Source organism: Mugil cephalus, chromosome 3 (assembly GCF_022458985.1).
Source record: "Mugil cephalus isolate CIBA_MC_2020 chromosome 3, CIBA_Mcephalus_1.1, whole genome shotgun sequence".
NCBI classification, from domain to species: domain Eukaryota; kingdom Metazoa; phylum Chordata; class Actinopteri; order Mugiliformes; family Mugilidae; genus Mugil; species Mugil cephalus.
This window is the reverse complement of record NC_061772.1, coordinates 3,594,725-3,610,756: the sequence shown is the minus strand read 5'-3', so window position 1 is coordinate 3,610,756 and position 16,032 is coordinate 3,594,725. Positions and strand designations below refer to the sequence as shown.

Genomic DNA, 16,032 nt, shown 5'->3' with positions numbered 1-16,032 from the left:
TTAATTAGCATGGCATCTTGATTGTTCTATAATTTCCACACAATTTCCTTTTTGTAATGGAGACAGCGAGGCTATGGTTTGGAGATAGCTATTTGTTATCCTCGAATGGCATTTTACTTGACATCCACATTTTTCTGTTTTCAACCTTCCAGGCTTTTTCTCTGCATGTAGTAACTTTTACACCTCATTACATACTTTACTTTGTTATAGAATTATTATTATTTTTTTTTAAATCTGGCATTGTTTTCTCACCCATCATGACAGAATTAGTGCAATATTGCAAAAGAATTGAAAATTTTCACAAAGTGTAGTCTCTCACTGACAAGACCCTTTGAGATGCATTTACATTTATAGAAAGTTTGAGTTTGAAATAAATGTTTTCAGGACAAATATGCAAGAATGGTCAGAGGCTCTGTCAGGGTGAATTTATGACTCAAACTGAAGTGTATATTATAATTAAATGTTGTTTTCAGATACATTTCACAGAGGAATGATGCAAATCATATCTGAGACAAAACTGTGTTCTTCAACTAAGATAAATTCAAGTATTCATCTGCTTTCAGAAACTATACATCTACATAGCAAAGACATGCTTTCTGTTTCTGTCATTCAGCCTGTATTAAGGTATATTTTAGTCTGTCATGTGGGCTTCGCCCTTTCTTTGTTCTTATCTTGTGTCGTTGTTGGATTATTCCTTGCAGAGATGTTGAGTGTTTCTGGCGGTGGTGCAGTGCACTGTGTTTGCTGATGTGTGACGAGGGGTGGGTGGGTGTACTGCTGTTATTTGGAAAAGCATCCTACTCAGGCGTCAGGAGAGACTTGGCCTACTTTCTATACCAGTGTAACAGATTGGTTAGTTACCAAGTGAGATCCAAGGATGCCTCTTTTAGCAGAAGGCATTAAAGATGTGACATTCTACATTTCTGATGTACAGATGATGTACAAATTAAAATACAAAACATAAGTGTCCTTCATTTTGTGGTTTGCTGGTTTTAGCAGTGCAATCACTACAATTGATTGTCATGATATTTTTGTCCTCTGATATTGGCTTTTACTGATTTGGTAATCCGTTTTTTTTTTGTCTAGTCTCATCATGAGGTCAAATTTCTTATGTATCCTACTCTTAGATTAACTCTTTAATGTGTAATCAGATAGTTGTAAAGCTACAGACCCAGTCAGCCTTAGCTGTGCTAATTATTTAATATTGGCATGGCAGCATGGTGATGATGGTTGACTCTGTCTCTTCTAACATGTATGTTGTGATCATATTAACATGCAGATGTAAGATTTAAGCCCAAGTTGTGTGTGCTTGGGATTCCTGCTTTTTGTCATCATTACCAAGCCTCAACATTACTGTTGTGTTTTCCCTTTAATACATTTCAGCTGTATATATTCACAGCCTCTGCCCAGCTGCAGTACAGCCTGCAGAACAACCGTCTCACAATAAATTCATATAACAACCTACATTTCCACTCAGGCAAAGTCACAAAATGTGTTTGTGTTGTCATTTTCCAAAGGTAACTTTGGTTGATATTCAGTATGAAGACTATAAATTGCAGCAGAGAACTACTGGAGCAGCGACTACAAACACTCACTCTGCCCTCCTGTTCTGCAACCTGTGTATCCCATGTAGAGTGGCTGAGCTGGAAAAAGTTCAACAACTGGGTAGATGAGAGATTAGATGCAATTCAGAGTTTGATTATCTGAAGAAAATAACACTTTGAGAAAGAGATTCAGCCCAGTACCATATATCAGCTGTAGTTGATGTTCAAAGCTTAGTGAAAGGAGTAAAAAATGGGATTTCCTGGAGCAGGAGTTAATGTCCAGGCAGTCCACTTGGATGCAACGCCAAATATAGAAGGAGTTGCAAAGGAGAGTTTGTTTTAACATAGTTGCTTGCCTGTGTTTGTCACTGTGGGACAAATGAAAGGATTATCTTTTTTCTTTTCTCCAAGCAGGAATGTTTGAAGAATGATTTTTTTTAAAAAAAAAACAAGTTTCCCCCTTAATTATCCACCTGATGTAGCATTCACTTGGTTTAACTGCTCTGTGTCTTGATGAGTTTAGATATAATAGAAGATGCAGCAGCAGTTTGTCATATAGAATGAAACCTAAAAACGCCCTCACTAACAACATTGTGTTACCAGACACCACAGGGCGCCCTCTGAAGGCCCATGTTCTCTGACTGTTGGAATGTATTTTCGTTAAAACATATCTGTACAAAGATAGATGCATACCTTAGATGTGGGAAGTGTTTCTTGTGGGGACTTGTGCCACTTCCCCGCTGCTCTGAGTGGCCGAGGCTCACTGGTTTTGAAGTGTTCTTATTGTGTATATTGTCATAGGTACGTCTCCTGTGTGTGGCTACTCAGCATGCCGATCTACATAGTGTGCGTTACCTCCTAAAAGAAGCTCGTATCGCCGTGCCCCAGGAGCCATCCAACAGCAACCCAGTCATCCTAGCAGCATACTACGGCCACACCAGCCTGGTCAAAGAGCTACTGGACTCCATACCTGGTATTCAATGACATGTTCAAAATTTTACTTTTTTTTTTTTTATGTCAAAATCAGTTTACTAATTTCTTACTGCTGCTCAGCCAGTGAAAACGTTCCCTTTTAAATTGTCGTTTAGAAGAGCTGTGTCAAATCCAGCTTTGCTGCACATCGTTTAGTAGCAGATGTCCATTTAACTCTAAATTTGTAGTCAGTTTTCACTGACAGTGTTGGTTCCCTGGCAGGTCCATGCTTGAGGAGAGACTTGCTGAACTGGATGCTGGCCACATCTTGCCAGCAGGGTCATCTGGACGTGGTCCGTCTGTTGGTCCATAGCTATGATGCTGATGCCAAGGACTGTGCCATCCACAGTGATGAATTTGCTGTTATCACTGGACTGCCACTGTATGCTGCTGCACAAGCACGTAAGTACACACTCTAGGATACGATGCAGAGACTGGGGGAAGGTGAAGTTTGTTGCTTTATTGATTCAAAAACAAATTCTACAGTTATGTCAAAACTTTTCCAACATTTGGAAAGATCAGTTTCTATGACTTCCAGCTCATACAGGTCTTTGCTTTCTTCAATCATGTGTCCTCCTGGCAACTCACAAATACCCTATGAATCTACAGTTTACCTGTGGCTCCTTGCTCTTCAGTGCTTTACTTGCAATTCTGTTATCACACCGAATTATAACCGGGGTTGTTGCCAAGTTATACCCTGTTATGCAGGAGATGTCAGTGTGCATTAGATTACCTCATTTTATCAATCCTCTGTGTAATGGCTGCTTTCCAACTTTCTTCTGATCTGAAAGATGTAAAATTAGTTTTGAATGGTCTCGTTTTAGGATGACTTGCATTTTATGTTGAGCTCTACAGTAGTAGAACTCCACACATTTAGCAAAGTCTTACTGTGTAGGGTTTTCAGCAAGTTTCCTTTGCATACTGTTTTAAATGTGGCATTGTTTACATCCATGTTCACTAGCTTGCAGCTTGCCTTCTCTCCTTCCTTTGTTGGTGCATTGTTGCGTATCTTAGCACATGGTCTAGAGTTTAGAGGTCCTATGCAAATAGGCCTGGTAACGTTACAGTGACTCACACATTGGAACGCTTAAATCTCTATATGCACAACTAAAGCAACTTTAGAAACAAGCCATGATTTAACAGAGGTGCTGGAACTGCTGAGTGAAAGATACTTTGTCCACCTGTGCCACACGTTGAGTGAGTAATGTGTTTTGTTTTGTAGGTAGTGAGGAGATAGCTGGCTTTCTGCTAGAGAATGGAGCTGGATTCTCCTCATACACACTGATGGACCATCCAGCCTTCAGCAAACATCTCCTCAGACTCAGACTACACGAAGCCTCCAGTGCAGAAGGAGATAAGGTTTGTTTATTTTACCAGTGAATGGGAAGATTTAATAAAAGAGTACTATTGTTGGATGAAATGATTGTTTTCTGTTGAGTTTTTAACTGATTGATTTATGTAACTAATACACCAAGTTTCTAGTCAGTTGGGATATCTGAGTGACATCTTTTTAAGATGTGTACACATGTGTAGAGTATAAACAATGGAGGACAATTGCCAGCTTGCAGAAAAAGAAGATTAACATAAAGAGTTGCTGTTCTTTCATTCCGTCAACTTCAACCTCAAATGTGATCAGTCCAAAATAAAAAAAGTAACAACTTTAGATCGAGAATGTTCATGAGCATGGACAAGTTAGGTGATGGAGAAATGCCAGGCTGTTTGGGATACTGAGCAGTTGAAGAACAACAGAAGCCTGATCATTTTAGCTTCAGATAAACACGGACTAGCTTCAGTTATCTTTGAAAAAAACTAAATCAGCACAGCATCAATAATTATTCTACTTTTAATGAATTAATCAAGTATGGAGCAGACACTGTTAAAACTAAACAGTGGTTAATTAGTTACAAAAAGCTGTAATGGGGATACATTCTTTAAAATGAGACAGTTTTAAAATACATAACGTGATGGTTCTGTAGTTTAATGGAAAAATGCTCTCTTTGATATAAAGGTAAACCTTATTTAGTCTTGTCATCAGTAGCTCTGAGTGTTCATCAGCTAATGCCCTTTGTGCGTGGTCTTAGGCCGTCAGTGTGTGTTGGAGTGGTCTGCAGCTGCCGTGGTTGGAGCTGGATTGGTTCATGGATGTCTCCTCACGTATCACCCACCTGGATCTGTCATCCAACTGCCTGGCTGCCCTGCCCTCTGTGGTGCCCTGGGGTCTCATTCACCTGAAGACTCTGGATCTGTCTGACAATGCACTTAAGGAGCTGCCGTTAGCTCCCAGCTCCCAGGAGGTCATCTGCTCCAGGTACGTGAGGGTGACTGCAGAGATACAGTACAAAGCCCAGGACAGCAGCTAGCCAGTGTCGTCCATTTTGGATGTTATACTATAATACTGTGCATGTCTTCTTAGTATGACCTAATGTGTCCATTACATTACCTCAGAGAGATGTATATCCCACTGGTGGCAAATTACATTTGCTCAATCAAACACTTGCCTATCTCAATATGGGTTATGAAAATGTGTGACAGTTAGTGACAGCCGTCAACTAATGTAGCCCTGAATGATTTTAATTAAAATCAATGTATCAAAACGTTTTTTATAAATTATTAACTGGTACATCTAACTGCTCATCCTTTCTCTGTCCTGTTCCCAGTTTACAACAGGTAAATCTCTCTCAGAACCAGCTCAACAGTTTGCCTCCTGGACTACTACATCTGACAAAAATCCAGAGACTTTCTGCTGCCAAGAACCAGCTCACGGTCCTGTTTGACATCCCTGACAGTATGTTCCAACTCTGTTCATATATTACTGATGTACGCATTTGGTCTATGTAGGAAGACGATTTCAGGGATGTTTTTAAAAGAATTTAGTAACCCCGACTTTAGCATCATTGAAGATACAGTATAAGGAAAAGCTTTGCCACCTGTTACAGATTAACAGATTCATATAGATGTATTCAGCCTAAGGCTGCGTTAGCATTTTAAGCTTCACTATCATATAAAACTACATGGTTGAAGATGGGTCTCGTATACAATGTTGGATTTTCGTAAAAGCACCAAAATAGCATGAATTATGTATAAATCCAAAAGACATAATTATATAAATTAACCAATTAGAATGTGTCCAAAGCCAAATAACATCCATGTCTGTGGGGTCAGTATTTTTGATTAGCAGTTGTCGGTGAATCCTGAATATTTCCCAAGTCCAGGAAAATGTGTTTTTTTTTTTTTGTTTTTTTTTTTTAACATTTTAAGTAATCGTCCGAAACCCAAAGATATTTAGTTTGCAGTGATATAAGGGGAAAAGGCAAGAAAAAGACATAACCAGAGGATCAATTTGTGTCTGAAAAAGTGTTTGCCACCTCAATGTATAGTTAATCAATAACTTCAAGGTTGTTGTTGCTGTTTAAATACATTGGATGATACACATGGAGATCGCCATAAAATGTGTGTGTATGTGTGTGTATATATATATATATTTATTTATTTTTTTAAGTATTGAAACTGATTGCCATCCATTTATAATTGTCTAAATTAGAGTTTGATATTGTGTTCTTTAATACCAATTTGTTAGCTACTAACTGGATCGGTCTTCGCAAGGTGGAGGAGCTTGACGTGTCCGACAATTTTCTGACCAGCCTGCCCACAGCCATCATGCACCGTTTAAAATCCTTGAGCTCGCTCAATGTGAGCAAGAACCAACTGAACACCTTCCCTGACCCCTGGGCCTGTCCACTGGTAAAAATTCAAACAGATATGATCTACTCATTCAGCGTATAATTGAAAAATATCCAGTAAATCAAATAACAAAGCCATTTCCATATAGTAACACAGACTGATACTGTCTTCCCCCTTGCAGAGGCAGTGTAAAGCTTTTTCCAATGTGATTGAGAGTCTTCCCAACACCATCTCCATCTTCTGGAGGGCTCAGCTGCAGGAGGTGGACTTCTCTGAAAACAACCTGAAGGAGCTTCCCTCATATATCTTTGAACTGGAGGTGGGAACCATGATTTAGAACTGTTAAAAATGTTTGTCAAGCTGGAGTGAAGTTAAGTGTTCGTTGGAGTAAACTCCAGAAATGAATTCACTAGAATAAGAAATAAAACACTAAAGCATAAAATAAAACATTCAGACTTCTTGAGTCTGATTTGACAAGTAACCTCTAGGTGGCACTGTTGCTCTATGTTTACCACTGTAAGTAACAGAGCCTTTGACTTGACTTGCTTTGCATGCACAGAGTAATTTGGAACACTTTGCTGGCACTCACATTTGATGAATGGATCATGGAACACTTGAGTACTTCACACATTTTTGTACATATTCCAGTTTTTAGAGAATCTAGCACATGCACCAGTTTTCTTCTCTTTATCATGTAATCATGTGCTGATAGTGTGACCTTTGTGAAACAGTGAAACGCTTGTGTGTTTTAGGTAAAATTTTTGGACAAAATAAAATATGAATAAAATATATTAAATTTACCTTGGATCACACTGTGATCACAGGTGGTGATGAAAGTGGTTGTGAAAGTCACTTGACCCAGGCTTTCAGAACCACCCACACATGTTCCGAAATAAAAATATAAACTCCCCACTGGTCATTTATAACTGAAGGATCCTCTTGGATGTGACGTAAAACGTCTTCAAGAAAACCCAAACACGTCCAGCTGCCTTTATTACAGCTTTGTTTCAGATATACAATGACGTGGATGGCTGAGCATCTTTGCAGATTTTGTACATGTCAAGGTTCAGGACAAAAGAACCCCAATGTCACATCACCTGGAATGCAGTTTGTGATTCATCTCAGTCACTATCAGATCATGGTAGCCTTCATGAAGGTCTTGTTTATGCTCCTTATCTCTTCTCATGAATGCTTACTGTCTTATCAAAGGGAATATTTGCCACTCTGTGTGTGGCTGTCCGCTCAGTATGGATCATGAGTGTGGGTAACTGAAGCAATAAATTCATCGGTATGTTATAGAGAAAGCTTTTCTGTTTTGTCCTGCTCACCATTACTGCCCCGCCCACGTGCAGCAGGATGCACTGTGGAAGTGGACGTTAAACCTGATGTGCTGCCCTGCTCTGAGTCAAAAAGAAAAAGCATATGTCCAATTAGAAAACAATATAAATTAAATAACGCTACTTAAAGAGACATTCTAATAATACATGTGTTTGTAGAAAACCTCATGCAGTGCATCACCATCCTAAAGTATAGCTATTACTTTGTTGGCTAAACATAGCAGTTTGTGACAAAAATAATGTCAATCATTTCAGTATTTTCATTTGCCCTCTCAGTCCTGCCCTGCTGGTCAGTTTTCTATTCCAAGTTATATTTGGGGCCTTGAGGAAACTGTCTAGCTCAGCTCTGTTCAAGAGAAGAGTAAAACAGACTCCCTCTGGGATGGCATCATCCAACAAAATCCACCCATAATTAAATTCAGCAGAATCATTCAGAATCTGTTGATCTTGGATTGGCATCAAATGCAAAAATGCAAGAAACCATATCATCTTTCAAGATCAGTACACCAGTACAGCCTCTGTCTCTCTCCACTTGATTGGCTCACTCTCTTAGTTGCATGCAATAAAGACCTTGGATGGCTGTCTAAATCCACAAATACACCATTAAAACTATCCTTGTCCATAATATTCTTTGCACTTATTAAAATATACAATTATCACTGTTATATAATGTATATGTATTAGTTTACAACAACCAGCAGCTTCTTCTTATGGGAACCAATGACATCCCTGCCTCAGATTTTGAATCTGAGCCCTGGAGTCACAGAGAATATTTTAAAAAAAAAAACTGTTGTTGAATTCACTATATCTCTCATTTGGATAAGTAGTGATAACTGAAAACTGCAGAAGTCCTGTGTTAACAACTGGCATTCATCAAGCTGATATCATCAAGACAAAAGCAAGAGATATTCAAAACATGTTCTTGTCTGAGGCCTAGTGCCATACAACCACACTTCTCAGTGAGAAATTCTCCTAATACTTTAGTGATACCACTAATATCGTTGCATAATTCTTAGCTTGGAGCAGTGAGGACTGCAGTGTTCTAATCACCTCTCCCATGAGACAGAAAGCAGGCTGTCTGTCCTTGAAATGAAAATGAATGTTGTGTTTACAGCGTCTCACCCCACCTCCCACTCCCACTCTCCCATCAGGCTCTGGTCTCGTTGAAGCTGTGTGGGAATCAGATTGCAACACTCCCAGCCCCCAATAAGTGGAAGTGCTGTCAGCTCAGGACCCTCGATCTTTCCAGGAACCAGCTGGGCAAGTAGGTCCACACATAAACACTTCCTTGTGTATACACTGTCCACTGGAATCAGCTGTCGCTGGACAACTCCACAGAGTACAATAAACACTATGTGTGAAGACACACAGTTTTAATGCACACCTGATTATATCAGTTCAAACATGTAATTTACATCTGTCATGTTTGGATTTTTAATTCGATTCATACACAGAATTATCACCATCAGCATCTCAAAATATGAGTACACAAACATGTTGACTGGCTCTGCTAACTCGTGTGATTCAGTCAGATTTAGTGTCTTTTTGGAACCCTTTATGCGATATTAAGATTTGTAGTTTTAGTGTCCACTAACTGAATGGGTTTGGGTGCATATTACAGAGCAAATAGCTGGTTTGATATTTTAGAATAGACGCATTTATAAATACAGCTGCTGAGCTAAAACCTATAGTGCTCATGACTCCACAGTCTGAGGATGATGGCTGTGGTCCTTCCTTAATGCTGTTGAGCTTAACATCAGTGGACTCAAATTGTGTCTTTCAGAACAGAGGAGGGGCCCAAATCCAGAAAATTGGCCTTCTTGACTACATGGAACAGGAGGGACCCAGACCCTGGTAAGTCTACTTTGAGTACATGAAAGTAATTTGAACCTTGATTGCAGCTAATTAGACAAAACCAATCCTCAGCATGTTTGTTAAAGCTTGTGATTTTGTCCTGCCCTTACCTGAAGTATACAAACTCTGAGCTAGCTCCTTCGATTAACCCTTTTTTATTGTGTTCACCACGCAATTTAGAATTGGTATACTTGAGTTGTTTAACCTAAATGTTCATGAATGATATAAATCATATAAGACAGTCATATAAAGAGTGACTGTCATTGTGCAGCGTTTCTCATTCCCTACTGGATTTTCAGTGCTAGAAATTAAAAAGAAATTAAAAGTCCAATCATCATATTCCATTTGAGTAACTTATTTCATTTGAGTAAAGTCCAGGAGGTGAAACAAGCCAATATTTATAAAAAATATTACTATTTTTTTTAAGACAACGGAATGTTTTAGCCTTTGCTATCTCATTAATCAGCTTATAACCCTGGAAATTCTTTGTGCAATCCACTGAAAGGATGTTATTCCCGAGGTTGGTAACCACTGGTCTAAGGTACAGCTTTCTTCCAGCCTCTATATGACTGCCAATAAACAAACCCCTTCTAACCTTCTCTGACCCCATACAACAAACTGAGCTTTTGATTTATGGAGATTTGGGGGAGTAAACATGACCCCGGAGGAAGTCCTAGAGCTCTAGTCACGACAAATATGTTCCTTCAGTTGCTCAACCTCCTGGTGAGCTCATGATGCTGCCACACTAATCATTAGTTACAATAATGTGTGGAAACTTTTCACATGTGCGAACAAATGTCAGCATTGCCAAAGATCGTTCTACTATCTGATCTGCTAAATTGATTATTTGTGAGCTCAAACTGTCATAGATTAATGTCTTTTAATTCCAGTATGGGTCATGCAGCATGTTCTATTGTCGACATGGTAGAAGTCTCAGGTTCACATGCTGTTCAGAAGAGTTATTGCATCCTGCCAAGAATCCAGTTCTGTGGAAGTTGCTGTTTTATCTTTTTCTCTGGAAATGTCAGATGCAAATTTAGCCAGGCACAAGTACATGCACCAGTAGTGGTTCCGATTAGGTAAACTGTACCTCTGAGTTGCTGTGTGTCTGTGTGACCGTATCCGGCTTTGTTTTGGCAGTGTGTCCCATAGAGTTTCCCATTATTCTGCGGGATTCACTCGAAGTGCTTTACTTGAATGACAACCAGCTGGACAGTGTTCCACAATCACTGTGTGGTCTGCACAACCTCACTGAGCTCTACCTCTCCAAGTGAGTCCCTCTGTCCGTCTGCCATCCTTCACCCCTCTGTGTCTTGTCCCCCACAGTTCTCCCACGGTAACGCTGATGTCACTGGTTTAAACAAGTCACAGTCCTCAAAGAGGGGGATGCAGTCCAGTGCAGTTTCAGATTCATTTTGCTTTGGGTGAACTCCTGTCTCTATCTAAGCTTGTGATGGAAAATCTAAAATGCTGCTCTCTGTGTTAGAAAAATTCTCCTTGCTTGCCAAGTTTCACTGCAGCTGACACCGGGGGCCATGATCATGTTCTGTATAAAGCTCTTAACTCAAGCTTAACTGTTCCCATCGGCCACCCTTTACAAGTTTTCCGAACCTACATTGTCTTTAAATCAATGTCAGTTCCTGTAGTTGTGGATGTAGAAAAAAATATTACTCTAAGGATAAAAGTATAACGCAGGGGTTAGAAGCTGATCAAAAACATGACAGTTTCTGTATTTTTTTTTATTTTTTTATTAATTTAATTTAATTTAATTTATAAATGTATTATTTTATTTATTTATTAAAACAATAATTAAAAAAAACTGTCTTCTTGGGTTGGACATTTAACTTAGTTCAGTCCCTGGGAACCTCTGCTTGGTATGAGATCAGTTCTCTTGCTGCAGCTGTTTGCAGCTGCTCTATACAAGCTGTTGCCCTGTTCTCACATTCACTGTGGAATAATTAAATTGTAAGAAGTTATAGATTTCCTGCCAAAAAGCAACTTTGCTTGAATGTATATCTGACCGTTTCTTAAAGAGAGATTAGGGACCCTACTGGATTCTCTCAATTAATGTTTATGGCTAAATAATTCCATGTTATGACCGTGCAAATGATTTAACCATGCCAAATTATTCAAAACTGTCACTGTCATCAGGGTGCTTGGTAGCTTTAAATGACTTATTGTTATTCTGAATCATTGACCCATGTTTTCTTGCCATGGGAGCAGTAATCCTGGAATCCGGGAGCTTCCAGCAGAGCTTGGTCAGTTATCCAACCTGTGGCAGCTGGACATAGAAGACCTCAACATTACTAATGTACCACAGGAAGTGAGAAGAGAAGGTATTGTCTGAGTAAAGACACTTGACTTTTCAAAAGAAAGATTGTTTGAGTAATTATTTTTTTTACTTCACCTTCATTTCGTAAGTTTAAATCTACATGTCTCTTTTAAAGAGAGGTGTAAGACTGACTGACTGCCTCTGGTTCTTTATCATGTTTACTTTATGGACTGTTGGATAATTTAATCAGTAACACCTATGACTACTTAGTTACTTTAGTGCTTACAGAAGCAGGTTTGTTGGATCCTCACTATGGATCCTCACAAACCTATGGCTGAGGTGCTTTGAGCTACTTATGCTATGTTTGCTATGTGTTTGCAATCAGTGCACTGATTTTAGAGATTTTAGGGAAATTAAATCACTGCCTAGGAATTTAAAATATTAGTATGAGCATGGTAAAACTGAACTTAAGAATTGTAAATATAGCTGTAATGTTTCCTTTTGCAGTACTGGCGCCTGTCGTGGTTTATTGGTATCTGGCTATATAATGTAATGTCTATCCTGAATAAACGTTCTTGGCCTCTGTGCTTTATCAGGGCCTTCGTCTGTCCTGGCTTTTCTCCGGGCACATCTACGAAAAGCAGAGCCTTGCAGACTGTTGAAGATGGTTGTGATTGGTCCACCGAGGCAGGGGAAGTCCGCGCTTTTGGAGGCTCTGCAGACCGGCAAGGCCTCTCCCTTCACCCCAGTAGAATGCTGCATCTCCACCTCCATCTGGGAGCTGGACAAACCCAATGGAGGCAAAAACAATGTGAGGGAAACACACTTTTGTTTCAGTCCATAGGAGCTACTGTTAGAAATAGTTTACAATAGAGTTGTTTTGGCATTATAGCAAAAATTTTGTCAACAGTTTTTAAGCTGTCGTAATTAAAAAATGAAAATAGTTGCAGATAAATGCTTTGTTTTTACTTTACAATGAAGTCTGTGGTTTGGTATAAATTAGGGTCTTTTCTATATATTCCTCATTCCCTCCGTAAACTTATTACATACTTACATATTCACTCATTCATTCCTCGTCTGTAGCGATGACCTACAGTAGCTCTCGTCTTGTTTCACACAGAAGGACTCGGTGATGTTCAACATGTGGGACATTGGTGGTCAAGCCAGCATGTCCACAGTGAACCAGTGTTTCTTCACTGACAAGGCCCTGTACATGGTGATCTGGAACCTTGCTCTTGGAGAGGAGGCTGTGGCCAACCTGCAGACATGGCTGCTCAACATAGAGGTGAAGTGAAGTTCACTCTTTCACTCACACACACTCAAGTTTTCAATGCTGTGCAAAGAGATGGTGTTTGTGTTTCCAGTCAGCAGGAAGAGTGTTCTGATTCAGAGGGAAATTGTTTGGTTAACTTACCACAATAACTAATTATAAGCCAGAGTATGTCATTTAATAGAAGGACACAATGGGAAAAATATTAAAACAGCTTGCTTGATTAGATTGAAATTGTTCTTTGAAGTTTAATTAATAGATGTAGCATTTCTTCCTACTAATTAGTGTGGTTACTGACAACATAAATTATACATGGATTTATTTTGGTCCAACCAGAATTTCCTTTGTTTGCTGTTTGGTTTTGACCTGTGATTTGTGCTATTGCCTCATCGTCTCATCTTGATCCTGTAAGTTTGAGTCCGGATCGTATTTTAATCGTAGTTTGAAGCTAAATCACCTACAGATGGCTAATGAGGGACTGATTTTATCCTGACCTCTGAGTATTTAACTCAGAGGTCTGAAGATGAAAACATTCATCGCTAAAATGAAAGCATAAAACACATTTATCAAGTGTCTGGATTGACCAGTAAACTACTAGAGGAATATCCAATCAAGCCACATGACACCTGATTTGGATTCAGATTGTCTTCTTCTTTTTGTTTAAGTGAAGGTGTTTTTGAAAATCTGTTAATTTAATGGAGGCTTAGCTATAAACTGCTGCTGGATGAAGAGGTACATTAAAATAATATGTAAAAACTATTTATCTGAGGCCAAAGTTGTGGTTTGCGTTCTTCCTCTGTTAACAGATAAGATTGCTAAATGGACAAAGCAAAAAAAGCAAATCTCCCTGAGCCACCAGCAAAGACTGGACTCATAATCAAGTCCAGCTTGTCTTTAGGCCTAGACTCGAAGCTGTACACACATACAAACAATATTCTTCTGACTTAGCAGCATTGTCTGTAATTTCTGCATTGTTAAGTGACGTTTCTAACCAGAATCCTGGTGCTAATGATGGATGACATAAACATAAGATCTCAGCTCACTCTGTGCTTGAGTCTGTTCCAAATTGTATGTGGTGTTGTGATTATTATATACTATAAATCAACATTAACCATTGTTCTGATGTACTATTTCTCTGAGGCTGTACCACAGAACAGAAAGATGATGTCATAGAGGGGTTTTCCTGCATAACCGGATTTGGTTTCCTAACTGTATAATTTCTAAATGAGTTTTCCATTTTTTTCTTTCAATAAATATGCTACTTACTCTGATCTGTGGTCCTTAGGCACGAGCACCCAACTCTTCAGTGGTGGTAGTAGGAACACATTTGGATCTCATTGACACCAAGTTTCGCACAGAGAGACTGGCGACACTGAGAGCCTATGTCCTGGCTCTGTGTCGATCTCCATCAGGGGCTCGAGCCACTGGCTACCCTGACATCACCTGGAAGCACCTGCAGTAAGCACTCATTTCCCTATAGATATTAATAAGAAGCAGCTGCTCTGTTTGTATGATTCGCAGCAGTTGTGGCAGCATGAGTTAAATCAGCCTCATGGAGCATATGTCTGAAGTTTTTATTTGCGTGTGTGCCTTGGTTCTCAGTGAAGTGTCCTGTAAAACCCTGGAGGGTCTAGATGGTCTGAAGACCCTGATCTACAATGTGGCTCTCTCCATGAAAGACAACAGCAGCAGCTCGGCCTATGGCAGTAAACTACTGGGCAGACTGGTGAGTGAGGCACTGTGGGACTGTGTAGAGAAAGCTTCACAGTTTGAGGAAGAGTGCTTGGTAACTGTATACATACAGCAGCACATACACGTCTATAATGGCTTATACGCACATACTGCTTGGCAATCCAAAGTTTTTAAAGGAATGAATGAAGCTTAACTAATGAACTTAAGATACCTTCTTAAAGGTGGACCACTGCATTTTGAAATGTTTTAATTAGCTTAAGGCTTAAAGCTAATTAGCTTAAGGCTTGCAAAGAAACAACTCATCTCACATGACAACATGACCACCTTGAAGCTATTGTAAATATACAAGCCATCCAATTTAACAAAAAGTTGTAATAATCACAATAGAGGAACCAGTATTTGAAACTACAATACTGTCCTTCTGACATCAAAAATGCCATTCGTGTGGAGCATTGTTTTAAGAAGGTGAAGTGTGAATATATTTTTTTTTTACCATTGTCCACCAGATTCCCAAGAGCTACTTGACCCTTCAGGATACAGTGATAGAAGAAAAACTGCGGCGTGAATCCGAGGGAGAGGTCCAGTATCTAACTAATGCCCAGCTGGACAGCATTATTGAACAGAACCCAGGAAGTGATATCAGAGACTATGAGGACCTGCAGACGGGTAATGTGACCTGATCATATCAAAAACCTAACATCTGAAAATCACCCAACTAGATGCAGACATATGTTGTTTAAATGTATATTTACGGTATTTACTTGGGAATTTTCCCATTTACGTTTAGTAAACCAGCTTGAAAGCATCTGTAGGAGGGATAGGGTGGGGATGTTCCCCCAGTGAACAAATGATGGAATATTTGTCAGCCAGCAACTGTGAACACAGCTGTGCATGTGGTTTGCTCATGCACCATAGATTTCAGTCACCTTTCTCTCTTTATGGTTGCTCTTTGTTATTTGTTCCACAACATGAAGTTACAGAAAGAAAATGCAAAAATTAACTTCCAGGTACAAACTAGCTAACTCGTGCCTTGGAGAATGGTTATGTGGAATGGTTATTTTTCTTATTTACTAAATGATGTCAGGTTGTCCAAATAAGCAGGCAATTCTGCTAGCTGACGTATCTGCTTATGTACCTGAATATTTCCCAGATCATCAGCACTGACCATCATTTATGGCGCAAACTAAACTTATAACTTTATACTTCTTTGCTCTTTATCCATATCCAGCCATCAGTTTCTTGATAGAAACAGGGACTCTGTTGCACTTCCCGGACACCAGCCATGGCCTGTGTACCTTATACTTCCTGTGTCCTGTGTGGCTGTCAGAATGCCTGGAGAGGATCGTACACCTCAAGTCCTCTCGCTCTGTAGCCAGGAATGGAGTGATCCGAACTGAAGACCTCAGGGTG

General features: G+C 39.5%; 1 protein-coding gene across 2 annotated transcripts in view; it reads left to right on the top strand.

Moving 5' to 3' along the window:
- lrrk1 (leucine-rich repeat kinase 1) overlaps window positions 1-16,032 on the top strand; it is a 54,288-nt gene that overhangs the window by 11,166 nt on the left and 27,090 nt on the right. For both annotated transcript variants that reach the window (XM_047581226.1, XM_047581227.1), the window contains 17 exons: window positions 2,346-2,517; window positions 2,739-2,918; window positions 3,739-3,875; window positions 4,598-4,824; window positions 5,174-5,301; window positions 6,094-6,257; window positions 6,379-6,516; window positions 8,686-8,798; window positions 9,318-9,388; window positions 10,529-10,658; window positions 11,612-11,724; window positions 12,257-12,471; window positions 12,781-12,945; window positions 14,216-14,388; window positions 14,533-14,656; window positions 15,129-15,288; window positions 15,851-16,029. In XM_047581226.1, the coding sequence (XP_047437182.1) occupies window positions 2,346-2,517; window positions 2,739-2,918; window positions 3,739-3,875; window positions 4,598-4,824; window positions 5,174-5,301; window positions 6,094-6,257; window positions 6,379-6,516; window positions 8,686-8,798; window positions 9,318-9,388; window positions 10,529-10,658; window positions 11,612-11,724; window positions 12,257-12,471; window positions 12,781-12,945; window positions 14,216-14,388; window positions 14,533-14,656; window positions 15,129-15,288; window positions 15,851-16,029 (2,589 nt within the window). The remainder of the gene's footprint in view (window positions 1-2,345; window positions 2,518-2,738; window positions 2,919-3,738; window positions 3,876-4,597; window positions 4,825-5,173; window positions 5,302-6,093; window positions 6,258-6,378; window positions 6,517-8,685; window positions 8,799-9,317; window positions 9,389-10,528; window positions 10,659-11,611; window positions 11,725-12,256; window positions 12,472-12,780; window positions 12,946-14,215; window positions 14,389-14,532; window positions 14,657-15,128; window positions 15,289-15,850; window positions 16,030-16,032) is intronic.